At 36.4% G+C, this 27,946-nt stretch overlaps 1 protein-coding gene across 1 annotated transcript; it reads left to right on the top strand.

Moving 5' to 3' along the window:
* The first annotated feature begins 1,253 nt into the window (after window positions 1-1,253).
* On the top strand, window positions 1,254-27,946 carry PNUTS (Phosphatase 1 nuclear targeting subunit). The gene is made up of 5 exons (XM_074085519.1): window positions 1,254-1,737; window positions 11,271-11,368; window positions 12,162-12,436; window positions 12,565-13,668; window positions 26,417-27,946. The coding sequence occupies exons 1-5, from the start codon at window positions 1,735-1,737 to the stop codon at window positions 27,910-27,912; spliced, it is 2,976 nt and encodes a 991-aa protein (XP_073941620.1). The 5' UTR covers window positions 1,254-1,734; the 3' UTR covers window positions 27,913-27,946.

Genomic DNA, 27,946 nt, shown 5'->3' with positions numbered 1-27,946 from the left:
ATCACAGACATGTGACATATGAATGACAGTTAAGTTAGACTTACTTGACTTCGATCGACATATATGTGCATTATCTTATCTCCGTCGCTCACGCTGGAAATTAAATCGAGCATCTCTTTCACTCACGCATAATTTCTATGATTATACAGGAGACAGGACCAAGTATAAGAATTCCTAGGATTATACTGTGCTGTTTGACAGAGACCTTGAGTCCAAACTATGTAAGGTACACAGTGCACAGATTATGTGTATGCACGTATCCGTCGGTGTTGAATAGGCGGCATCAGTTACCTTAAGCTGTGCCTTAAGCAATAAGATAACATTTATTAGTTATTTTAGATACTATTGCTACCCTACTCTAGCACCAATCTTAAGAGGAGGTTGGTATTGCTATTTTATCGCTTAAATCTGGACACTTGTAAATTTTCCCCCGTAAGCTGTACATCGAACTTACATTTTTTTTTAAAGTCTTAAATAGTTAAATAATATGCAGCAAATACAAATAAAGATACAAGAAGTCGATATTTACGCAGTTATGTTATTTGCATATTAAAAAACCTATTTCCAATTCGGACTTTAGTTGTAGAATGAATATTTAGGAAACTTGAATGAATGATTATTATACAGCACAGATACTCCAACAAAATAAGAACAGCTAAGGGTCAAGTCACATAGGAGATGCGTTCTGCGTCCGCGGTCCGGGTGGAATAATTTAGGACTCGCGGATTGTGGTATTCGTGGTATCATGAAATGGCGGCAAATTAACACGATATTGGCACCAAATTTTATAGATAAAAATATATCAGTCACAAATATGTAATAATGGCCAAACACACGTTCATTGTACATTTTTATTATCATTATTATTGTTTAAATTGAAGTTTAATTTATTTGGATAATTACCATGGTGTTTCATCATAGTAGGTAAATAATGAAATCCGACTATTACTTTACATGGGTGTCTTTCACACAAAAATGCTTTAAAAACTCTAACATCACATCACAATGTCTCAACTGGCGATGGTCCCAAAATCCAACGCGTTGTCCAAGTTTAAGTTTCGTGCACTTTGATATAAGAATGTCGACTTACATATATAAATCATTCAAATCAAATAATTACATACAAGTCATCAATCAATCACATAAATTAAGTCATGTTTTTCATTCTGTGTGCAATTGGCTTTAGCTTAGCGGCTTCTTACTTTCTGTCAGTTCGTTCGTTCATCCGGTGGGGAGGGGGCTTCGTTAACGTCATTCGATCGATTCGTTCTCGTTCGTCAGCCGTGCACCCGGACGGACCGAACGTCGTCACTGGCTTACTCGACCTAAAAAATCTTTTTTGCCAACCTACTGATTCAGAATATTATTTTACGTGCATTTAATATATTTTGTTCAGAAAATAATAAGAATACTGTATACTTTCATAGTTACATAGTTAAGAGGAAGTATTTGTACATTGATATTGGATAGGATTACGTAATAGTATAAACTTTCACGCTTGTGAAATCTGTCCAGAGACATTTAGTTATTGCTATAGTGATTATTTAAAGTTAGGCTTATGGAACTATATGGACTTGCAAATTGTGGTTATATTCTGTGCATAAGAGTAAAACGATCCTACAATCTTACGAAATGGGCCGCCATGTTGCCTATGCTGAACAAGGCGTGGCACATTTGTGATGCTGTTTTGCTGTTTTAAGTAACTGAAGTACCTATATAATTAACTGAGTCATCATGGTAAGTTATATCTAATTTTACTTAATATACATAAATAATAGCAACAAAGAAATAACGTACTGCGCAACAATTCGTTAGCCGTCCGCCATCTTGATTGGGCTCATTGGGCTTGTACACGTCGAGGTAATTCTGTTATGTATGGACTTTGGACTTAAATTTCACGACTGCCCTGAGCCCCTTTTTGATTTGCAGTGTCTTATGCTTTTTAATATATGTATATCAAAAAGGGAGTTTCTTTGTCCGCATCGAAAGGTAGGTACCTACCTAACAGAAACCACGCCTTCCTTTATTACGTTACTCGTTATCTCTAATAGTTAATATCTCTTCTCTGAAGTTCTCTGATCTTCTCTGAACAATTTACTTTCACGTGAAATGTAACACCATCTTTTTGCAAGCTTGATGTCCCGTATTTTTTTTTTTACGTTTGGGATGCATCAAAAAAAACCTGTAGTTTTTATTTTATTTTTGTAAAGAATACGATATATATTTAGATACCTTTTTCATTGATTTTGAATTTGGATAAGTATTTAATTTTTTATATTTTTTTTACGAAATACGGTGGATGATGTCAAAGTGAGACAGCCAGGTTCCATTGCCTAGAAAAATTCAGGTCGTACATAACATAATCTGTGGCATTACAATTTGACAATAATTCAAGCACGGCTTAAGGTGCTAAATGAACCATGACAAATAGTGTTTATTTCTCCTTTTAGCTTCGATTATTCCTATGTTTATTTAATGGTGTGATAGTAAAGATATTTTTTTATTCAAATCTGATGTTTAAATTCTTTTGTATTTACTTGTAACGTAGTAATTTCATAATTTCATCCCAGCCTATATGCGTCCCACTGCTGGGCCTCCTCTCAGAACAAGAGGGCTTGGGCCATAGTTCCCACGCGGGCCTAGTGCGTATTGGGAACTTCGCACGCACCATTAAATCGCTTCGCAGGTTTGTGCAGGTTTCCTCACGATGTTTTCCTTCACCGCAAAGCTCGTGGTAAATTTCAAATGTAATTCCGCACATGAATTTCGAAAAACTCTGAGACTCGAGGTGCGAGCCGGGGTTCGAATTCGAACCCACGACCCTCTGCTTGAGAGGCGATAGGTCGAACCACTAGGCCACCACGGCTTCTAATTCTATTCGGCTTTTTAATTTAATAATTTAATTTGTAAAAATACATTGGAAATACTCGTATACATTTCGGACTTTACGATAAATGACAACTGTTTAAGGCCGGGTGCGCATCATGAGATTATAGTTCTATCTTTGTCACTCATTATAAGCAGGACAGCAACAGGTCAAACTGTCAATTTGCTTTAGAGTGTAGACCTGCTTTATAACTGCCTTTGTGACGGGACACTGCAGGGGTCAAATGAGGGCCATTACTTAAATTTTGTTTATTTAATTCAGTTTATCACATTTTTGTAATCTGATTTTTGAAAACGCTTTACAAAGCCTATTTCTCCAAACGGTTTTCGATTTATTATACACTAGCTTAAGCCCGCGACTTCGTCTGCGCGGATCTAGGTTATCGCGCGGTGGCGCCCTGTACCGGAATAAAAGGTATCCTATGTTGATCCTTGGGGTTCAAAATATCTATATACCAAATTTCATCAAAATCGGTTCAGTGGTTTCGACGTGAAAGCGTAACAGACAGACAGACAGACAGACAGACAGAGTTACTTTAGCATTTATAATATTAGTAGGGATTGTCAAAAATTGGGACATCACAATTGCGCCGGCCCGGCCGCATAGTACAGTCAAGTGCAAAGATATATCGACACGGCCAAAGTTTTAAAAATATGTATACCTACACGACTTTTTTATGCATTTAACATTAAGGCCGCGTATAGGTACATATTTTTGCAGTTTTGGCCGTGTCGATATCTTTGCCCTCGACTGTACCTATTCGCTAACCATAATTAGATTGATGTATGTACCTATACATATATTTGACGCAATGATTGTATAGATTTACTAGCTTGTGCCCGCGGCTTCGCCCGCGTGGATTTCGGTTATCGCGCGCTGTTCCCTCGGTAACTGTTCATATTTCCGGGATAAAAAGTAGCCTATGTCACTCTCTGACCCATTAAACTATCTCTATGCCAAAAATCACGTCGATCCGTCGCTCCGTTTCGACGTGAAAGACAGACAAACATACAAAAACCCATTCGCATTTATAATATTAGTATCTCTTACTTAACCGCCCATTATTAAAAAAAATATGAAGTTTAAATTTTTTTACAATTTCAATCGGTATGTTGGTACTTATGTCATTCATTACATTATATCTTCTTCAATATCTTTCAACTGATATTGATTATTTTAATGCCATATCATTTGTTTTAACATGATTCAAATGATAGATGCCAAACTGACGGAGGTAGGGGTCAGGGGTCAGGGGTTCGCTGTCGTCTAGAAACTTTATCAGGGGTACCTGGAGCCATAAGTTTGAGAAACCCTGCCCTATAGCAATTGCGGCCTATTGAATTAACATTGTAAGGGCGTTCATTAAAAAAAGTAATTTAATATAACAGTGCCTAGCCTACGCAGTAACTTAACAATTTGTTAGCAAATTTTAGTTCACATATCCGAACAATCAGCAGTTTTAATGCGATTTCATTTTTTCAAGCATTATATCTATCGGTAAAAATGAAAAAATAGTTACCGCCTCACAAAGTTACATTATCATCATGTGTCATTTGAATCATCTTAGAAAAAGTAGAATATAAATAAGGGACAATGTATTCAGTTAATAAAACAAATAACGCAATATAGTGAAATTTTCATGCGAGTTCTCGCATAGTATGGGGCTTTATAATGGTCGCTGTTTTGCAATGTACCATAGTAAAAGAGAACAAGTTGGTTCACTACGAACAAAAGTACACGCGCGGCTGGCTCCGGTACGCACGCACCCGCCACACGCACACACTGATAATTTAAGGAGGGTAGACCCCGTACGCACTATGCGGCTAACCGCTCGGTTTTAGCGTGCCGTCTCTTTCTCAAGCGATATATTGAAGAGAGACGGCACGCTAAAATCGCGCGGTTAGCCGCATAGTGCGTACGGGGTCTTAGGGTCGGAATATGCATACTTGTTCTCTTTTACTTTACTATGGCAATACTGAGTCAACCCACTGTCATTTTGCGATACAATGTCAACTGTAAAATTATTTTCATTGGGTTGACATTGTATTGCAGACTTGATCAGGGTTGACTCATTTGCATAACAGCGTCCTTTAGGAGAACATTTGTAAGCTATGCAGATTCCCTATTGTGAAATAAAATTAACTGGGGCCAGTTATCATTTATAGGGGATTAGTGCAGATTTACGCACACACAGTAGATTTATTTATGCACACATAGTAACTTAATTTCGTGTATGGTTTATGTAAATCCAATTTATGGAAAGGGTAAACAAAGACGCCATTAACCCGACCACAGACATTTGATGATATGAAAACCTAGAGCCTATTGCAAAGTAATTAATCTGTGCAGTAAATCGATTAATTTATTAATTAAAAAGATCGAAGTATTTTTGTCTTTTTTATTATTTACAATACTTGATTTAATTCCAAAGACTGTTTATTCAATTATAAAAGCAGTAACTATTTTTTTTTAAGGTGAAGAGTAATAATGGATTTTAAAAATGTAAAATTTTCTACCATCTCTACGCTAGTCTATGCTACTACAGATTATACACGAGTTTCATTCAAGAAATAACGTCAGATTTCGACGAAGATTTTTCAAATGAAAATTAAATATTGAAATTACGTGAATTTTGCTGAAAAAAGTGATTAGACGTCTAGTTAAATGACTCGAATTATAGATAAATGTGTTATTGATTCGATCCATGTGAGTGTTTATACAAGAATTTTGATGAATTCGATTTGTTTACACTTTCTATAAATTGGATTGGCATAACGTATAATGACTAATGACAGCAGGATTTTGACATTTACTTATTCATTTCATTCATTCTCCTTTCTTGCAATGAGTTCTTTTTGTAGCTGTGTGCGTAAACATTTACTTCACTCTCGTGGCACTTTGCAATCAAAGGAAAAAGACATATTTATTGCATTAGGTCTGCTTTGAAGTAACTAAAATTATAGATAAATATGAATTTTTTATAATTCATTTTTTTTTATTGACTATTCTGTTACTAACATTCTCACGTCAATGTATCTTGCAAAGAACAACTTTATTACTTTGCTGACTAACCATCCCTTTTTCTCCTGTTTTGATATAGTTTTTTTTTATTTCCGTATCTCTTCACAGGAATAGCAACCGATTTCCTTTGTAAAAATGTTTTTCTTCGTCGTTCCTGTTTTTTTTTTACATACTAAATCGACCTGACGCTGGCTCAATCTATAGACATAGCCAAATAAATAAATAAAAACTACGTGTAAGTATCGCCGCCAGCGCGCAACGATGTCGCTGCGAGTGCTAGCTGTTTATAGCGCCAAAAACGCCATATTGTAGACTCTCGTACAATAATAATAGGGCGTCTTCGGCGCTACACGTTGCTAACTCGCTGTGCGCTCGCAGCGACATCGTTGCGCGCTCGCAGATATATCGTTACGCGCTCGCTCGAAGATTGATTACTCAAGGAAGATTTTTTTGGTCTAGTCTAGTGTCTATTTTGGACATCAGGTAACGTAGTGCCACCAGAGTTAAGTTTACGCACGCAAGAACTGTTCTTGTTCTTGAAAGAACATGTCATGTAATGATAGCGGAATTTTGGCATTTACTCATTCAGTGAGCCTAATAATCATTCACTTCAACTCTCGTGGCACTCACTACCTATATAATGGGGGAATATAATAAAAAGGTAACGGAGTTTTTTGAAAAATGTGGTGTTTTGGGAACATGGTATTTTACGCACCTACGATAGGACCCTTTTGACCATATCATACCGTGTTAGTGATTAAGATGCCGTTTAGATGATTGATGAAACAACTACAAGACATCCAATATATTATTACAAGTATTGCAATATCGGTTTACTAATAAAATAAAGGTCACCATTTCGGATTGTGCTTGTCTTACCACTTTCCACAACTCTCGGAGAAAAGACTGACAAAAAACTTATGGGGTGCGATGCGGATCAAGTACGACTTGTAATTGTCGACCCGCAATTAACAACACTACGACGTGATGATCTGATTCAAACCCTCGTGTAATTGCCATATGTGTGTACGTACGGTAACAAAATTAGTATGAAATTGTAGTAACCTAAAGATATTAGGGTCAGTTTCGTAATGTGTGTAGCTTGCTTGCATCCTGCGCGCTAGCTGCGTAGAAAGGAACGAAACTCTCTCTCTCTACCTGTACAAAAAAAAATTACGTCCTTACTGTCGTAGTCCATATTGAAACTTTCGAATTCGTTCTGTGTTCTTTGCATTTCCACTAATTTACCTTGCTTTATCATAATTGTAATGTTATTTGTATCGTCTCTATTGTGTATGTACATGTACTGACATCTCGGAAATTGGACGATTTGGATGAAATTTGCTGTTTTTATGGGGACCAAAATCAATCTAGCGTTGCAGATACAAATTTTAATATGTGGGGCAATCTTAATGAGTGTCTGATCGATCTCAAGACGCAGCCTTCACATGGTCGGAATACTATTTGTTCTTAGGGACGCTTTCACATGCTACGGTAGGCCTTCTTTTCACGGTCTAAGACGGCCTTTGTTTGTACTACTCTACGTCATACTCATACATTTATAGTCTGGCTAATGAAAGATGAACCTGCAAAAACGCGTCAAATAAAAAAAAATGCAGATGGTATCACCACTGAATAAGTAATAGTACAAGTACAGAAGCTTCTCTGTCTATCGCATGCCTATTGGAAAATAACTAATAATTTAAAACTATATGTTGAACATAAAAAGGTTAATACGAATATTTTCGAGAAAAACGTGTCGAGTGAATCTTAAGAACTACAATTGTATTGCCCAGTTCTGAAAGGGATATTAGTATCAAAATATTTTGCCATGCCTACTAAACTACAACTTCGGTCACCGCAACTAAACATTTTTTTTTCTGTTTGAACAAGGCTTCCCCTTTCTGCTGTTTTTCTTTGAGTTTGCTTATCATGGTAGAAATAATCTGTCGCACACCACTTTTGATTATTTTACCTATGTTTCAGAAGTAAATTTCCAAAAAACTATATTTTAATTAATAAACGAAGGTACTAAACTCAACAAGTCACCGACGGCAGCGCAGCCTTGACAAGAAAACTTAATCCTCCTTAAATTATCAGTGTGTGCGTGCGGCGGGTGCGTGCGTACCGGCGCCAGCCGGCGCGCACACATTTAAGCCGCGCGTGTACTTTTGTTCGTAGTGAACCTACTTGTTCTCTTTTACTATGATACTGTGATGCTCTTTGCTCGGAGTTTATTCAGTGGCGGATTAGCCACGTAGCAAGAGTAGCAAATGCTACGGGCCCCTCGCGTCTAGGGGCCCGCGGACCAATGATTTCTGATCGTAAAAAAGGTCAATTTAGATGGAAGCATTTTTTTTTTAAATCACTAAGTACTGCCACCACAAAACCAACACGAAATCGCCGCAAAAGAAAGAGATGGTATCTATTTTACTTTACTATAAACTTGAAGAAAATCAAGGGGCCCATGATAAAATTTGCTACAGGCCCCGCATTGGCTTAATCCGACTGAGTTTATTGCATGTGGTAGACTAGTTTTTACACGTGAGGGACTGTGGGTAGCATTCTTATTATGATTATCCATATACTTACTTACTAATATTATAAATGCGAAAGTGTTTGTGTGTTTGTCCGTCTTTCCCGCCGTAACGGAGCGACGGATTGACGTGATTTTTGGCATAGAGATAGTTTATGGGCCCGAGAGTGACATAAGCTACTTTTTATCCCGGAAAAATGCACAGTTCCCGAGGGAACAGCGCGCGATAACCGAATACCACGCGGACGGAGCCGCGGGCAAAAGCTAGTATGTTTATATTACTAGCTTAGATACAATGTTCTTTTTTTTCTCAAAATATTTTGTGTTCTTCAGAAAAAATTAAATATGCTTACATCCTGGCTTAGGATCCATCAAAAAAAGATTACGCTAGTTTTTGATTTTTTTACCACACCATTTTCTGTCGCAAATCAACACTTACACTGTTGATATAACAAAGTGTGAACTTTTATGTTTGTTTGATTGTAAGTAAGAATAATCACAGGAACTACTTTTTTCGGTTTCTTTCACTTATAGAAAGTAGCACTTCTAAAATAACATAGGCTACTGTTAATGTAAAAATAATAATATATAACAGTAATGTGAAATTGGGGAACACAGTGGAAGTTGTGGGTAACACTAGTATTTTGTGTTAAAACACTAGATCTCCCCCAAATTTTGGTCGTAATTTAGGATAGTCTCTTAGCATTTGGGTACATAACACAATAACTGTAGAATGAAGCTATGTACCTATGTACATTTAGTTTCAAAACAAGCTTAACAATGGTTTAGTACCTACCTTATTGATATGCAAATAAATTGATGATGGATGGCTATCATTGCTTGAAATACCGGTATATTCAAATACCCGTAAGGTTACCCTGGGTAAGATCGGTATCGGCGGTACCTGTACATTTTTGTTAGTACGATACTTTACTGGTATTTAAATACCTTACCTAACCATAATTGGATTCACGAGTGAGAAAATTCCTGTGTTTTATTTTATTTAATCCTGAAATTGAAAGCTTTTTGGTGAGTAAAAAAAAAACTAAGCGATGAAAATACTCTATTTATTTTTGTTAAAAATGTCATTTTTAATAAAAGCTTTTTTCGCTGACTGTACTTGCACTGTCATTCAAACTACATTTCCGAACTAAATTATAAGTCGATGTTATTAACCATTGAGGAGTTCCGCCCTGCGGCGACTATCTTGACTGGACTACCAGGACGTCACTGCCAAATTATTGTTTTGTCACGTGATTTACATTAGTATACCAATTTACAAGTCAATTCAAGCACTACAAGTGGGTCAAATTTTGCTTCCAAGATTTGACCCAAATAAATAAATAAACGAACAGGCCAAGTTAAAAATAAAAGCTGTGTATAGTAAATTTGTGTATAGTACCGAACAGGCCAAGTTAAAAATAAAAGCTTGTAAAAATTGTGTATAGTACGTTTCTTCAAAGCAAGCCTTTATAGTACATTGTGTCTTAAGGGCAGTAAATGAGGAATTACGAGTCTATTAGAAGCCCGAAGTCGAAGACTGAGGGGCTTAAATGAGTCGATGTTCGTAATTCTAGTACCGCCCGTGCGACATACAATGTTTTTCATCACATTTGCGAGTAAAATTGTATATTTGTAAAAGAAAAACTAATATTTTATCAAAAATTGCCGATACCGCTGATTGCGCTCTTGGCAATCCGCAGCATGTGCATGGCGTGCGTGTGCAGCGCGCGCACGGAGCAGCAGCACGCCATGCAGTAACAAACTCATTTACCGACCTTGGGCTTCATGCCATGAAAATTTGTACGCGCAATGACCACAGGTTTCATGACAAGCACATTAAAAGGTCGAGGGTTTTATTTGGGGGGTTGCAACCAAGGTAGCCTGCATGTTACGACACTGTTTACGAGCAAGTGTGATGAAAAAGTATATTTTTAACCATTATCAAATTTATTTGCATATCGATAAGGTGATTGACTCTATTTGCACTAATTATAATGTGTAAATACCTGAGCGACCGGGCTAAAACTCGAAGATACGAGTTTCCCCAGAGGTGAGACCAATCTAGGTCCCCGAAAACCCCTACATATCAAATTTCATAGAACTCTTTAGTCGTTTCCGAGATCCCGAAAATAAATAAATAGAGGAATTCCTCGTTCAGAGATATACGATTAGTGAATTGTTTATTTGCATTTTTTTTAAATATATTTTCTGGTTATAAAGATATAATAGTCGACTGTTTTTTTTTTACGATCACGTACTCTAGTCTTGATTGACTTCAATGATTTCATTGCACTCAATTGAATAATTGCGTGATTTTTTTAAGAGTACTATTATATAAATAACCTCAACCATGCAAAATCGTGTTCAAAATCTATTTTCCTTTTATTATTTACAACCTCTCGTAACTAAAACTCCTATTCGAGTTGCGCTGCGATAGTTATAAAAAGGCCTAATCAGAATACGAAATGAAACTACATTGTATCATACATAACAACGTCCATAAAGCATTTTTTATTGGTCATCTTCGTTTACTTTTCAAAATTATTGCTGTATTAACTTCTTCACCGCCAGTCAACTAGTCGTGACGGCCAATGGAATGCCTCACGCGCCACGGTCATCTATTCATGACCAACATTCAACTCAAAATAAAATTAATCCTTCTGGAATGGAATTAAAAATCAAGTTGATTTGTCGCTAGTTTTTCTGTGGCTGCACAGAGCACGTCACTTCGTTTGTTTTGTGGCGGTAAAGAGGTTAAAAGTATCAAAATTATGTATTTAAAATTTCATTTCATTCTATTTAAACAGTGTTTTTTGTTTGCAGCCACGTATCGACCCGATCCAGTTACTGAATTGCCTAAGTGTTCTTCTGTCTCCTAATGGTGGCATTAAAAGCAGAGACGAAGTCCAAAGACTTGCCAAGTAAGTTCTAATAAGTTTTAATCCTTGCCAGAGTTAGTGCCTAAGTGGAATTTAATAGTTACACGATTAGTTCTATATTTTACTAACTGTAAAACTGTTTTATACTTAGGATTAACTGTAGGGAATCACTATTCAAAATATCAGGGGTGCTACATAACCTGATCTGTGCACACATATTTATCTATATAATAAATAATATTTATTATGCATCACTCACTACCTAATAAATGTTTGGATATACAGGGTGAAATCTAGGACCCACTATATTACCCAGCATTAACTGAGCACGAAACACTAATTTTGTATTACGTCCTAGATTTCACCCTGTATTATTAAAGCTCAAGCTAATAACTAGCGTGATGCTTATAGTTGATTTATTGATGACGGCAAACTTTTTGAGTAAGACCTTGATTGTGCAGAAGCAAATTTCATTACTCTGATACTGAAGTACGAAGTGGTTGAAGTAACCACCACGTCGTCACTAAATATTCGAGAAATGGTTGTCAGGAACTAGTTAATGAACCAATTTTTTTAGTTCATTGATATGGACTTTCGCAATGTAACGTCTGATTCAATAAAATTATTAACTAGTTATTTGAAATATTTTTATCCCTTATTAAGGTTTAAGTAGTGCCTGTGTCAGTGCAATTCTGTCTCCTAACTTATTACATGAATTGCAACGGGACAAATAATTTGAATCGTTTATTTAAATATGATAAACGGATAACTGTGTAACTGATAACTCAATAAACGTAACTTTTGTGTATACTAATTTATTTATTTTTTCTTTCAGTTTAATGACAAAATTTTCGAAAAAGTTGGTGTCAAAGTGCATTTATATTCAGATATTAAAATGCACAGAAACTGAGTTATTAGGCCTGTTTATGGGATCTGGGGGCTGGCGACTTGTGCATATGTGGTTGACAGAAAGCATTGTCGCCAAAAATTGGCCACTAGTACGAGAACTTTTGGAACTATTGCTGTTATGTCCTGTAGACATAGAACATTTGAAAACAAATAACTGTCCGAAGCTGGTCAAAGAATTATCAAAGGATGGTAATCAATTTGGTAAGTAATTTAATCATAGTACATACATAATATTCGCCACTTTTGACTCAATTTATATTTACTATTATTTGTGCTTGTTTTTTAAGTGTTGTCATGGAGTGTTTTAAGATTTTATTTCTTTGTTTTAGCTATAAGAGCGCTGGCTTCAAAACTAGTAGAGCAGTGGCTTAAAACTGTTAAAGGTGAACATGTCGTGCCTGTACAATCGACGGATATACCTCAAATTATTATTGACGCTCAAAAAGAAATAACTTCTGAATCTTCTGTAAAACACGAAGTTCCAGATTTTGAAAATGTAGATCAAAGTTTTAATGAGCACGATACCAAATCAGATCTTATACAGCCAGAAATATCTTCTGATCATTTAATACAAAAGGAAGACTGTAATGGAATTGAAGACGAACCTAAAGAAGAGTTAGACAAGGAACCAGACACATTGCCTGTGCTAAAAATAACATTGAAAGATGGAAAGCAAATACTTTCACAAGTTGATGAGACCGATAATAAAGTTTCAGATAAATCTAAAGATAAACATAAAAGCAAATCTAAAGAAAAGTCTCATGATAATAGTAGTTCTAAATCAAGTTCATCCAAACATTCCAGTAAATCTCTTTCATCAAATGATAAACACAAGAGTAGTAAATCCGACAGTTCTCATCGCCATAGCAGTAAAGAGAGCTCTAGAGATAAAAGTAAACATTCTTCACATAGTTCAAAATCTAAGAGTGATAGTAGCAGGAGGTCTTCTAGCGACAAATCTAGCTCTTCTAGTAATAAATCAAAAGAAGATCGTAGTAATAAATCGTCATCGGACAAGAGTAGGAGTAAGGATAAGATAAAAGATGAAAAGAAGAAAGAGACTTCTGAAACATCTGCTGAAAAATCAGGCCCGCCATCAATTCATAAACTAGGAAAAATACCTAAATTGAGTGATGTTAAAAAGGAAAAACCATCAATATCAATTGAAGTTAGAAAGCCTGATGAACCTAAACCTAAGACTGTTAAAACTTTTAATTCTAAATTCAGGAAGCATGGCTTGGAAGAAGAAGTCAAACCTCCACCTTCGCGTGCTTCATTATTGAATAAAAAACCACTTCCAACTTTACCACCTACAGTATCTATACCGAAAAGGCCATCTCCTGTACACAATGAACCTCCACCTGAGAAAAAGCCGAAAGTGGAGCCTGTTGAAAAGCCTGGAGCTATAAAATTGATACCGCCTAAACCTAAACGTAAGTATCGTTACTCTAGTCAATTTGGTGATATATTACTAATATATTTTATTTTTTCAGGTTGTCAATCGTGCCAAAGCAAAATATCTTCAAGTGTTTACAATTATTTAAGTAACTATATCAACAGTGGTAAGTCGATAATGTATAACTTAAAGGGCTCCAAAGTGATACAATTGTCTGTAAAGTATTTATTTCAAATAAACGGTGAACTAATACTATTCTTTCGTTGAATATTGACCTGAATTTGTTCAAAGACAAGCGTGAGGCGCATACGTTTACCCAGCAAGCCATCATTGGCTCCGTGCAAGACTCGCTGCAGTGCTGTTGGGAACGACTGGTGCTCCAGATGCGATCTACTGCTGTCCGACAAAGGTCCAAAGCGATGGAATAAAACTACTCCTAATTTTATGAACATCGCGAAAAGTTCTACGATAGAAAATATGTTTATACAATTTAAAACAATACTGTATACTACTTACATTTTTCTTCTGTTGCAATTAAGTTGTACAAAACCAAGGAAATCTTAATCGGCATGCAGCTACTTAGATGACAGAGACATTCTCGCATTTGATGATAGAAGAATCCGTCATTACGCGGTCTATGAACTATTTATATATTTCTTTTGAAATATTACTGACCTCTATGTATGTACCATCGACAAAGTACGAGTATAGGCCGCGTTATGATGCCTACCGTTGTTGCACATAATTGTATACCTATTATGTGCACAGGAAGCTACTCTCCATGGTTAGACTCGTGTAAAATTAAATGAGACCCTTTTTTTTTCGAAACAATACATTTTTGGTAAACATCACAAATAACCACGTAGCACCATACTGATAATCCAATAATAACATCGCTAGTTAGCGTCATTATTACCACAATGTTAAATAGGCGTTAATGCGATATTTGACAACTCCTGAATTTGCCATATCCTATCCAAATCACAGTTAATGTCACAGCCAAAGAAAACAATAATCCACTTCAAAGTTTAATTTTACCGTGGTTTTTTTTTCAACAAGTCTGTCCTTGCTTTTCTCCATGCAACAGGTATGGATGGCGCTTCTGGCGTGTGACGTCACACGCCGGTACTTTTTCTGTAATTGAATTTCATACCTGTATCTCCTGTTATGTATACAGAATGTTTGGCAGATGGATGGACGTATGTATATAGGGGATAGATGGGGCTATGATGCTACGTGGTCGAGAATAAAAAGATCACTTTGGGCCCAAAGATTTTTTATTTTTAAAATACTCCGTTTTTATGATTTTGAATCTTTGTGCCCAAGTGATTTTTTTATCCTCGACCATGGCATGCATAAGGCCCCATTCCCCTATATATACGTGTCCATTCATCTGCCAATAACCCTGTATATGTAAATGCAGCTTAAAATGTTTTTCCGGTCATAACGCGTAATCTTAATTTATTGCTAATAAAGAGAGGAGCTGAAGGGAGAAAAGTTATTAACTTTTGTTAAAAAAAAAACCGGCTATGCCACTGGTCATTGCTGCACTCTGATTGACCAGGTCAAGCAAGACTACAATTAAATTGTGATCGCAAGTACAAGTATATGATGGACATTGATAGTAAGTCGTTGCGTGGCATAGTGATTTGTCACATTAAGGAAAAATAAGTAATCACATTATATTAAACTACATTAAAAAACTATTAACGCAGGGTAACAAATCCGTACCTATGGCTTCAGAATTTCGTTAACTCTATGCTAGTAAATAACCAACCTTTCACGCGAATATCTTTTTATTTGCCGACTATTTATTTCAGCTATCTAGTTATTAAAATAAATGACGGTTAGTTAGGCAACCCTAAAGCCCATCACACACAGAGTACGGGTGCGGGTCGTGCGCGGGCCCGCGACGGGCGTATTTACATGGCGGTATATGGACGCCTTCACACCGACGCCGCGACGGCGGGCGCGGGACGGGTCGTGCGCGGGCCCGCGCTGCCCGCGCTCGTCACCCGTCGTCACAAACAGCGCGGGCCGAGCGCAGTGTTACCAACTCTCAGAAATATTTATCCCTAAAGCTTAAGGTAAACGCCCCTAAATTTATATATAATTCATTAGAAATCTCCTCAAAAAACGGTAGCATTAAAAAATTATAAATTAACTTCTCAAATCAGGAAGGAAGAAATAATTACTTCCGTTATTTTTTTGTCGCAAAATCACTCATTGTTAGCAAATAGATTTAACTCGCTAGATCGGGTTACCCCAGGCCTAATATTTTACTCTTATTTTATTATTCAAGAAATAATGTGAAATATAAGAAAAACGAAACAAATATAACAAAGCAAAAATCCCCAAAAATACCCCTAAAACTAGAACGCCCCTAAAAAATCCCGTTTTATTCATATCTTTACCCGCGAATCCGTTCGCGTAGAATTCGTTTATCGCTATCCCGCGGGAACTATACAATTTTCCGGGATAAAATCCTATGCCCTTCTCCGGGATTCAATCCATCTGTATACCGAATTTCATCTAAGTCGGTTCAACGGTTTAGACGTGATGAAGTAACGAACAAACAGACTTACAAACTTTCGCATTTATAATATTAGTGGGATTGTAACAATTAAGGTATATATTGTAACTTTAATTAAGTAAAAAAAAATTGTTGAATTTGGTGCGCAAGCGCGTTTGTCGTTTTCCACATATATCTCTTGGCAGTTGGCAGTGTATGGTTCTGTGTCGAGTTGACAAAAAATGTATCCATTATTGGTTCTAGAACTGTTTTAATTTGTACTAAAAGTCGCCAGATAAACCATTTTTTGTCGTCAAAACTTGTTTTCTTGGTCGCTAAGATTTAAGCAAAAGTCATCACTTCTAGGGACAAAATCAATAAATTGGCAACATTGATAGCCGCTGCGGGCCCGACCCGCTCTCTGTGAATACAACGAACCGCGCGGCTCACGCGTCGGACACGACCCGACCCGCGCACGCTCTCTGTGTGTGTTACGCTTAAGATTGATAGATACGTGATTGTCACATTTTTTATTTGCTTTTTCTCTTATATTTTAAAGGTAAGAGAATAATTGACTGCGCTTTTATGGAACCTACTTACTCTCTTGCTTGCAACTTAGTTGGAGAAGAGTATTGCAAACTAACCCTAAGTCCAGAGGATTTGCAAAAAGAATATATAAAACCATTGTCATTGGCGACATTGCACAGGATTGCTTATAAAAATGTTGAATAATGCATGCATAATCTTTAGCTTTACTTACTAACTTCTCGTCCTTCTGTTTCATAAATCATTTAATTAATAATAATGTTATCAGTTGTATGAAAAACTGCTGACTGGCTATATATTATTTGCTTAAAACCACAATTCCGTAATAGTCAAAACGTAATAATAAATCTGTTAAAATTACGGTAGGTGTCAAATTGTTACCTATTAAATTTCAAAGCGATATCAAGGCGCTTAAAATATACTCAGCAACACAAGATTCGGCCCAATCTGCATTCAAAATTGCCTATTACTGCATACATTTGAGGGCCAGATTTTTTGTCGCTCAGTAGGTATATAAGATAGAGCGAAATGAACTCTTAACCAGGATCTGAGATTTTGTTACCTACACACATGTATTTAAAAGTCGATTTATGCAGCAGGTTATGAGTCTAATTATGTAGATCATAATAATATAAGGTAATAAAATGACGTCATGCTTCCTGGAAACCCCACTACTTATCTGTTTTGTGATTTTTTAAGTCAAAGCTGATGTACCAATTTAGTACCTACTTGAAAAAAAAATGTACCTCAATATAATCGAGGGTACAATTAATTGAATTTGGGATTGCAGTAGAGTATCTCTCCAGCAAGCGCAAAATTAAATTTAAGAAATTCCACAGGATACTTACTTTTACAGTAGACAAGAGGCCAAAAAAAAATTTTACTGCGGTTATTACTGTTAAATAAGTAGGTTATGGCTAGTTTAATTACTTAATTGTTGCCAGGACGCGAGGAATTCCATCACAGCCGACTTCTGGTACTTAAAAACAACGTGCCGGATTATTAATACGAAACTTTGTACAATATAATGGGGTTATACACATCTAGGTCTTAACGTGGATTCTTGTGCCCGAAATCATACTTAAAAAAATAAGAGGCAATTATTATACCTAATGCATCCCATTTGCCTAACCACCTTTACATAGGTACAGACAGTCAACTAATTTGATTTCTGAGCCTTTATGGAACCTTGTCATAGTAAATAAGTGTATAACATGTTCATCGAATGACGTTAAAATGTCATTACGACAAGCTTCTGTTATACAAAATGGTAACAAAAATTTTTAGGGTACCCCCATAGACGTTAAGTGGGGGCGATTTTTTTTTTTTCTAACCCTATAGTGTAGGATATCGTTGGTAATCTTTGGGGGGGGGGGGGGTTATGAAGACTATTTCTCATTCAATCATTTGTTCGCGGAATATTCAACTTTAAAGAGCAAATTTTCATTAGAATCGAGCGTCCCCCCCCTTTAAATGCTAAACCGTTGGTTTGAAAACTGAAAAAAAAACATTGTGATAGTATATCAAACTTGGAAGGAAAGGAAGTTCGCTGGAGAATTATTAGTAGTTTAAGAGTAAATAGCAGCCTAAGGTATAAAAGATACCTAAACTTAGAAGATTCCGAACAAAATTCATAGAAAAGTATTACTTCATTTTATCCTAATGGCTACGAAACCCTATCTTGGGCGTGTCCGACACGCTCTTGGCCGGTTTTTAGGGTTCCGGAGCCAAAATGGCAAAAACGGAACCCTAGTTTCGCCATGTCTGTCCGTCCGTCCGCGGCTTTGCTCAGGGACTATCAATGCTAGAAAGCTGTAATTTTGCACGTATATATATGTAAACTATGCCGACATAATGGTACAATAAAAAAATTTAAAAAAAGTTGTTTAGGGTAAAGTGGGGGTCTTTGATCGTTGGATAGGTCTTTTAAAACCATTAGGGGTTTGCTAAGACAATTTTTCGATTCAGTGATTTGTTTGCGAAATATTCAACTTTAAAGTGTAAATTTTCATTAAAATCGAGCGTGTCCTCCCCCCCCCCCCCCCCCTAAACTTGGAAGATTCCGTATAAAATATGTAATGGCTACGGAACCCTATTTTGGGCGTGTCAGACACGCTCTTGGCCGGTTTTTTTTTCAAGTACCTAACTACCAGCAGTTTGCGGCAATGGAGTTGCTCGCGTCTTGGCAACAATTAAGTAATTTAAACTAGCCATAACCAACTTATTTAACAGTAATTACTGTGGTACAATTTTTTTGGCCACTTGTTTACTGAAAAAGTAAGTATCCATGTGGAATTTCTTAAATTTAATTTTGGTGTTGCTGGAGAGATGCTCTACAGCAACCCCAAATTCATTTATAGAGGTACATTTTTTTTTAAGTAGGTAGGTACTAATTCGGTACATATTACGTACATCAGCATTATGTCAATCACAAAACAGACATTGGGGTTTCCAGGGAGCATATGACGTAAAAAATTAGGCCCGGTTAAGGATTACTTAAACAAGTGAACACTACTTTTATTGATACCCTACCGCTCTCGATAGTTTGTTCTACATTAAGTTTTAGCAAGAAAGCTTATCAAGGGAACTTCTCGTTCATTTGCTCTCCAACATTCATGGTCATGGCACTGGTTCAAGGTGCTTCGAATCTCCTTCATTTGCTAATGGGAACATGCAGATGTCTACAATATACTTATCAGTCATACAGTAAGGTCCTAATTTTATTAACTAGGTGCTACTGAAAAGTTTTTTCGTAATAAAAGTATTTAGTTTTGCTATTATGTATCTGTACTTTACATACCTATATATATTAAAAACGAAAGTTTCTTATCTGTATAGTCAAAAAACCGATGCATAACATCAGAGAATATATCACAATTAAATATTTGTATGAAAATAAGCCATGGGAACAAATGCCTTGATGGGCGTAAAGTAAGTACTTCTATTTTATCAGTCGCCCTTATTGGCTTTTGGTGTGAAAGGGTAGCGGATCGAAATACGATGAATGGTATAAAATAGAAGAATTTTACGTCATCAGTAAGTAGGTAAATATTTCTTTATATCATTAGGCCTTATACACTAGTGGTAGGTATGCAGAGTTCAAAGAACTTTTAGAAAGTACGTCGTCTAGGTACCTACTGTTGACGTCGTCTAGGTACCTACTGTTGTTTTGTGTGGAACGAAAAAAGTGAAAATGCTTAATTAGTAAGTTAATTAACTTAATGTCGCTATGAATTAATTAAAGTGCAAGTGACTAGATTCGTTTTTAATTACTTATCTAAAAATGTTTTGTGCTATAAGTTTGCAATATAAAAAAAAACTACCTAAGCAAAGGTGAACAAAACAACAGTAGTTAAAGACCTTATTTACTATATAAAACTTATAACTGATCATAATTACGACAAAATAATTTTGTTCGCATTCTCGCCACCACTAGTTTTCACTAGTTTCACAATCTAAGAGCACGACGGTAAGTGCTACTTTTTTTAATATGGGCTGCGTCTGACTCCTCTGCCTGTTCCCAATTGCATGACATGACAACAGTGCGATTTTATTATTTGGCAATTATTAGTAAAATGATCTTTATGATGCTATGCTAATATACATAAGAATAATGATGCTCTGGCGAAAAGATACAAGAAATGTTTAGTTTATTTAATTGGCTCACATTTATTCTTATATCTGCACAATCAATCATTGGTCTAATAAAAAAACTTCATAGTGGGTAACTAAACTAAACCACGGAATAAAATTTCAACGAACGGCAAAGTACTTAGCCATAGTTTTTATACTTTCTCTTTTGTGATTCATGAACATGAGCTTGCGTTTTAACTGTTAAGTATATTCTAACCGGTTATTAAATTGATTAAAAATCCCTTGCATAGGTAGGTACTGTGCTTTGTACGCGCTCTCAATGCTGCACCTGTGCTTATTATTAAATTTAATGCAGGTGGATGGTATATTTGAGTAGTGTGTATACTTATTTGAAAATTAGCAAATCCGATTTTAACAGATACCTATTAGTAGATTAGGATCTCTCTTTTCAAAAGTCTCTCCTGAAATGCAATTATTTTGCCGATAATTTTTTTCTGTACAAAATAAACAAGGATTAAATTGGCTTTCAAGTGTTTACTATTTAGCTTACGAAGTTTTAATTTATCATTAGGTATCTCATTGGAAAAGGAAAAAATCACGAGAAAACCCGCGCTCATCCGTGTCGTGTAGCATTTGAATGTTGGTAATCCATTCCCGAGCCAAAAGGCGTATCAGTATTTTTTTTTTCTTTATTTGGGAGTTTAGTATACTTGAAAGGTTTAGGTAAATAGCTAGTAAACAAACTCCAGCTGCCAGATTTGGCACATTCAAGGATTTTAAACATTTTACTTAAGTATCTATCATTGTAATACGACCTAAACTAATGTACCTATGAGAATAAATTTCAATACAGAAATGTAAATGTTTAGATAGTTTAGTGGGGGAATTTCGATAAGACACCAAAGTTGACGTTGTTCTGTTTCATCATCATCCCAGCCTATATACGGCCCACTGCTGGGCACATGCCTCCTCTCCGAATGAGAGGGCTTGGGCCGTACTTTCCACGCGGGCCCATTGCGGATTGGGAACTTCACACACACCATTGAATTGCCAAGTGTTGGCAGGTTTCCTCACGATGTATAATTTTAATAACCACCTGGACAAAGGCTTAAAATAAAATCTTGAAATGAAATAAATTGGGTATCCCGAATAGATCTTTCAAAAACATGAAAGATGTGCTAAGGTCATTTTTCGATTTATGAATCTGTTCGGAAAATTTTAAGCTTTACAGTGCTATATTTCTTAAACGAGTCAAGTGTCTCTACAAGCTAAATCATAGGCTTGAAAATCATTTTGGGACTTTTTCTAAATTCGTAACTGAAGTATTCTTAACCCTTAATAAGGCCCCATTTATTGGAGTATACTACCACAGAATCAAAATCAGCTATCGAATACATACCTGACAAAGGATATTTTTAAAGAGTAGTATTTTCAATACTTCATTACAATGGATATTGTAACTTATACAAAACAATAAAGTTTAATTTCCAATTCAATGCATGTGGTTGCTAAATAGCCCCTACCTTTTTTAGGACTTAATGTAATTCTATTAATTGGACTTAATACGTCAATGTCACTCAAATCAGTTTAACAATTTTACAATGACTGTGAACTTAAATAATGCGTGAAAAAAAGCACGTAGTTTACCTGAGCTGCCTGTCGAAGTTAACGGAAATCGAGAAATCACGGTATATATATCTATTACGTAGGTAAAGAAAAATCTTAATCAATTATTTGCCTTGCATTTAAATTAAAATACATTATATAACATCGATGACTGGGTACGACCTACTCATAATACAAGTTAGGTAAGCTTCATAGTTAGGGTCAGTGGCACTAGGCTATTCGATGGTCACGTCCTAGTCCTACCTTAAGTACGTAACTAATAATTAAGTATCTTATATTCGTAACTAATTGCTCGCGTAGGTATTGTGTTTTAATTAGATTTGTAAAAATATCTCATGTTCTACGCGTAGATATTTCTTGCAAGTAGAACTTTTAGATTTTATTTTTTACCCACAATGCAACACAGACTGCGGACCTAAAATGAGTTAACTGAAAATTCGTTTTATTTGTGGGTGCTGTTTCCATAGTTCTACTTGTTCACCGACTTCAAAAAAGGATGTTATCGATTCGGTTGGATTTTTTATATTTTACCCGCTTTCAGTTTCCTGTTCCTGTTGCATAATTTGAAGAAATGAACCAATCCTTATTTTATGATTTTATAATTTTCTGATAACTAATTAGATAAGATTGCGTAATGTGCCTTGGAATACGATTTCAAATTTGATTTGTAGCTCATTTCATCAATAGGTACGTACGTACCTATATCCATACTGTACCACTACCATGAGTTTACAGTGACCGTACTCGATAGCGACGGCGTAAATTAATTGTAGAGGCGCTGTGCCCTTAGTGTAAGTTTTCGGATACAAAATACGTCTCGATCGCGTTCGCGTTAAAATCTCAATTTGTATGCAAACACGAACCGCGCCTCTAGCGGAACGTTTGCGATGTTCGTGTTTCCATACAAATTGAGAGTTTAACGCGAACGCGATCGAAACGTATTTTGTAACCGAAAACTTACACTAAAGGTACTGTACAATTCTCCATACAAATAAATTACGCCGTCGATATCGAGTACGGTCACTGTAAACTCATGGTAGTGGCACTGATAGCGACTGATTACCTAACGATCGTAGAACTACTCATTTCTCAAACGTGGCTGAACGGAGTGTGATGAGTGTTTATATAAATACTAGCTTTTGCCCGCGGCTTCGTCCGCGTGGAATTCGGTTATCGCGCGCTGTTCCCACGGAAACTGCATTTTTCCGGGATAAAAAGTAGCCTATGTCACTCAGGCCCATAAACTATCTCTATGCCAATAATGACGTCGATCCCTCGCTCCGTTTCGACGTGAAAAACGGAAAAAACATACATTTGTTTTATCCAACCTAATCTAAATCGGTTCAGAAGGTTTTCCTTCTAGGTAGAGAATAAGGTACCCTATTCGGGTAGTTCTACAAGCGTTTCAACCGCTGTTTCCTGTCGCTTTTAAGTTATAAGTACCTACTGATGAATTGAGTCAGGTAGAATGGAAAGATTTTATAAAACTACTAGCTTTTGCCCGCGGCTCCGCCCGCGTGGTATTCGGTTATCGCGCGCTGTTCCCTCGGGAACTGCATTTTTCCGGGATAAAAAGTAGCCTATGTCACTGTCGGGCCCATAAACTATCTCTATGCCAAAAATCACGTCGATAAGTCGCTCCGTTAGGGCGGGAAGACGGACAAACACACAAACATACAAACACACTTTCGCATTTATAATATTATAGTATAGTAGGTATGTATAATGGTGTGCGTGCATGCCGTACAATTACAATTCATTAAATTTTCTTGCTTACGGTCTCTCATTTCTTCAATATATGCGACAGGAAACAGCGATTGAAACGCTTGTAGACCTATAGGTACTTATTTATTCTTGTACCGAAGTGGTTAGGTATATAGTTTATTTTCATCAAAAGGAGCAAACAACAAGGCTACCCAACCCAACAAGGTACTCAATTTTCAGTCATTTATAGGTCATAAAATATCATGGTCAATCATCAATTACTTAGATGCCTGTGGTTCAATGTGCCCTAAAATTTACACTAGATATGTGGGAACAGCGGTGTATAATTTTTCTTGGACGACTACAACCAACACTGTCGCACAGAACGGCATTACAGTACCTACGTCGTTATGCAGAAAGAAAGTACCGACAGCAGACACACAATACTGTGCGGCTGTAATAAAAAATACTTACGCAAGTCAGCAAACTCGCCTAACTCCCGCTAATAGTTTCCTGCATGTTTATTTTAAATATAAAAAAACTATTTATATTAGAAATATATGTTGGTTTTGGAATTCTACAATAAGTAAGTAGCGTCGTAGTGAGTAGTGATATATTTATATAGGTGCTATAAGTGTAGGTGCCATATATAAATATATTGCAAAGTGAAAATGTAAATAATTATTTACTCCGTATAGAATGATATTTATTTTTCCTTTATTATGGTACAGGTAGCAGTAATTGCTAAACGATTCTAAAATTTCAAAAAACTACACATTACATAGAGGAACCGCCATTTCCGTGCCAATTCTATATAATAGTTACCTGATAATTTACCTATTTCAAAGTAATAAATCGTCACTACTTTGAAAAAATCACGTACTTATCTGAAATCAATATGTCAACAAAATTGAACCTTGACGTAATGTTCATAAAGTTCACTCAGAAAATTATTTATTTTGAGGTCCGAGTTTTTTTTAAAGTAGTGACGAAATCCTACCCATTTAGCGGGATAAGTAAAGTACCTACCTCTAAATATGGGAGAGGTATATGCGCGTGTTGTTCTTCGTAAAAGGCAATAATAAACGTCCATTAGTTTTTCGTCAAAATAATACTTTTGCTGCTGACCGTACCTCGTGCCTAAACTGCAAATTGGCTGGGACGGTTATTGGGTTAATGGTGTACCTACACCATTGGTCACGAATATATATAGCAGATTAGCAAATAAAAATGTGCTATAAATACTTGGGTATCTCGTAAGACAATGTAACGATAACAGCAACGTAGTTTGTTTTGCCTATTTATTTGATTCTGCCCTGACTAACACATGCTTATTGACTAAAGATGCGGGTTCGATTCCCGAAATTTGAATTAACGCGTGTTTGCAACAGTTACCATTATTGTATTTTATTTTTCGTTACCTATTCAATTCAATCTGTGCGATACCTACGATGTAGTGTTTTTTTTTGTACTGATTTGTGGTGTGCAATAAAGAAAATTTGTATTGTACTTAGGTATTGTAAATATTGTAGTAACATGGTGCTCGGTAACTTAACTATTTCCATTAGATTAACTTTTTAGTGTCGAAAAACTAATCTTATGGAAATAGAGCACAGAATAGATAATAGTAGGTACAGTCAAGGGCAAAGATATCGACACGGCCAAAGTTGCAAAAATGTATACACGACTTTATGCACTTAACATTAGGCCGTGTAGACCTACATATTTTTGCAACTTTGGCCGTGTCGATATCTTTGCCCTTGACTGTACAAGTATGGAAGCAGATTTTTTTCAAATAACATACTGTAAATCTGTGTGTTGGTGGGTTGTTTGATTGAATAAATGAATATGAATATCAAAACTTCCATTCGGATTACATTTTCGAGTAATTGTGAAAATTAAAGGGTAGTAATTTTGTCGTGTGGTGTTTTAAATACGAGTGTACCTTAAACATAAGGTACACTCGTATTTAAAATTCATCACATTTTTTCTTCACTTTCAAGACCCTGATCTTCTTTAGTCTTTTTGTCAATGAAAATAATACATTATAGGAATTGGTTCGGAGCTTTCGTCTGGAATTGAACAAGCAATAAGTAGATAAACGTGACAAATGTACTTACACAATTATGGTCGTTGTCAGGCCTATCGTTTTTCAAGTTAGATACTTACTCTGTTTCGATTCAGGTCGCGTTTTTAATATGTTTGGAATTTGACACGTCTTAGTGATAAAAAATCATTACGATTTTTCGGTTTTACAAACATCAAGCCAAGCTAGTACGCCCAGGTACTAGCCTAATTTAAACTAGAAGTAGATCATTTAAACTTGACCTAATTAATAACTTTCAGTGTCAACGGCGAAACAGATAAATTACGCCACTAGGTGTACCGTTGGTACAGTCGCCATCAGATATTTCGGAGCGGTCAAGGTTGTCAAAAATATCAGAACATGCACTCTATTATTAAGGTATTAAGAGTTCATAATTTTGACACTTTTGATCACCTTGGCCGCTCCGAAATATTTGATGGCGAACACTGGCGCTACACTAGGTACTACTGTCTCGACTGATTCTTAATTTATATTTAAGTCATTAATTTTTCCTTTAGGTACTCGTTTCAAAGATTTCAAAAGTAGATGGGCACATTGTATCACTACAAGTTATCATGATTATTCGACTGGAGCTAAAGTTATATATTATCGATTTATAGTTATGTATGTTTATGTTTATTTAATCAATAGGTAGCTATCTTATTTATTAATTACTTAGAAAAAAAAACACTAAATAAATGTTTTCTTTTGTTACAGCTATGTTGTTACTGGAGAGTGACATGTTCATGGATGCGCTAAATGCATCAGCTACCAATAAAAAGGAACCCAAAAAGAGGAAACGACGCACTAGCGGTTCAAAAGACGGAAACACTACAAATGATGGATCTCCACCTCATACACCAAACTCAATATCAAGTCCAACCAGTGAAAGCAAATCTGTCCCACCAAAGTTTTATCAGGACACTCTGGATACAGAAGAAGAAAAGGAAAAAACAAATGACAGGCTTTCCGATAGTAATGAGAATAAAGAAAATTCATCTGATAAAGAACTTGATGAATCCATCGACATGTCAGAACCGCCGCCGCACACTTTAACGATCAATGGTTTAAAAGGTGTGTTATGTTATCATAAGAGAAAGGGTCCTAAGAAAAGCATCAAATGGAAGCCTGATTCTGAACTGGAAGAGATTCAATATTTCGACCTTGACGAAACTGAAAGAGTTAATGTGACTAAGACATTCACTGATATGAAACATTTGGAAAGGATTCACGAAAGAGAAGCTTTCCAAAAGGGTAGAAATCTTAGTGGAGACGATTTGATGGAGGAAAGAACTAGTTGGAAACCTTTAATACCTATTGATACAGAAGGGCAAGTGCAAGTAGAATACGGAAAAAATAGTAAAGAAAAAGACATTCAGGCTATCCGACAAAAAGGGACATTACAACCCCTTTACTTCCATAAGTCAATGATACCTGATTCTGCATTAGAACCAGATACCGAAACTCATACGTATTCTGAACCAACCATTATACCTTTAGAAGATGTTACAGGCAATCAAGATAATACTAGTGATTTTAGAAATATGCCGTGGCCTGAGCCTAAAGGCAACACCCCTCCAGCATCAAGTAATAATATTAATATGCCAGCCATGTTTCCCACAAATATGCCACAATTTCCAAACGGCTTTCCGCCTGCACAATTTCCAAATGTGCCTGGATTCCAAGGTCCTCCTGGAATGGTGCCAGCTGATTGGCAAAACGGGGTGCCTCCTCACATAATGGCAAATGGTATTCCTGGTGGAATTCCCCCGGCAGGTCTTACGCCTGGAGCGATTCCGCCGGTAAATATGCCACCGGGCATGATGGTTCCCCCTGATAATATGATGATGGGGCCGGAGATGTTCGTAGGAGGCCCTAATGCTATGTTTCCACCTGGCATGGGTCCAGATGGATTTAGTATGCAGCCAAACATGTTTCCTCCTGACTTTAACATGTCTGGTCCACCTGGAAACGGGCCTGAAGGGTTCCCTGGCCCTGGGAACTTCCGTGGTCCTATGCGTGGCCGCGGTTCGGGTGGCCATTGGCGTGGGAAAGGCTCTGGCAGCTGGGACGGGCCACAAAGAGGTAGAGGTGGCAATGGCAATGCGCGAGGCGGCAGAAAAGCTGTTTGTATATATTTTCAAAGAAAAGGATTGTGCAGACAAGGTGACAACTGTTCGTTTTTACATCCTGGTGTAAATTGCCCATATTGAGTATTGTTGAAAGGATTATAATTATAGTATTTCT

The sequence above is a fragment of the Choristoneura fumiferana genome, chromosome 3 (assembly GCF_025370935.1).
Source record: "Choristoneura fumiferana chromosome 3, NRCan_CFum_1, whole genome shotgun sequence".
NCBI lineage: Eukaryota > Metazoa > Arthropoda > Insecta > Lepidoptera > Tortricidae > Choristoneura > Choristoneura fumiferana.
The sequence above is the reverse complement of the archived record's forward strand: the minus strand, read 5'-3'. Positions and strand labels throughout refer to the sequence as shown.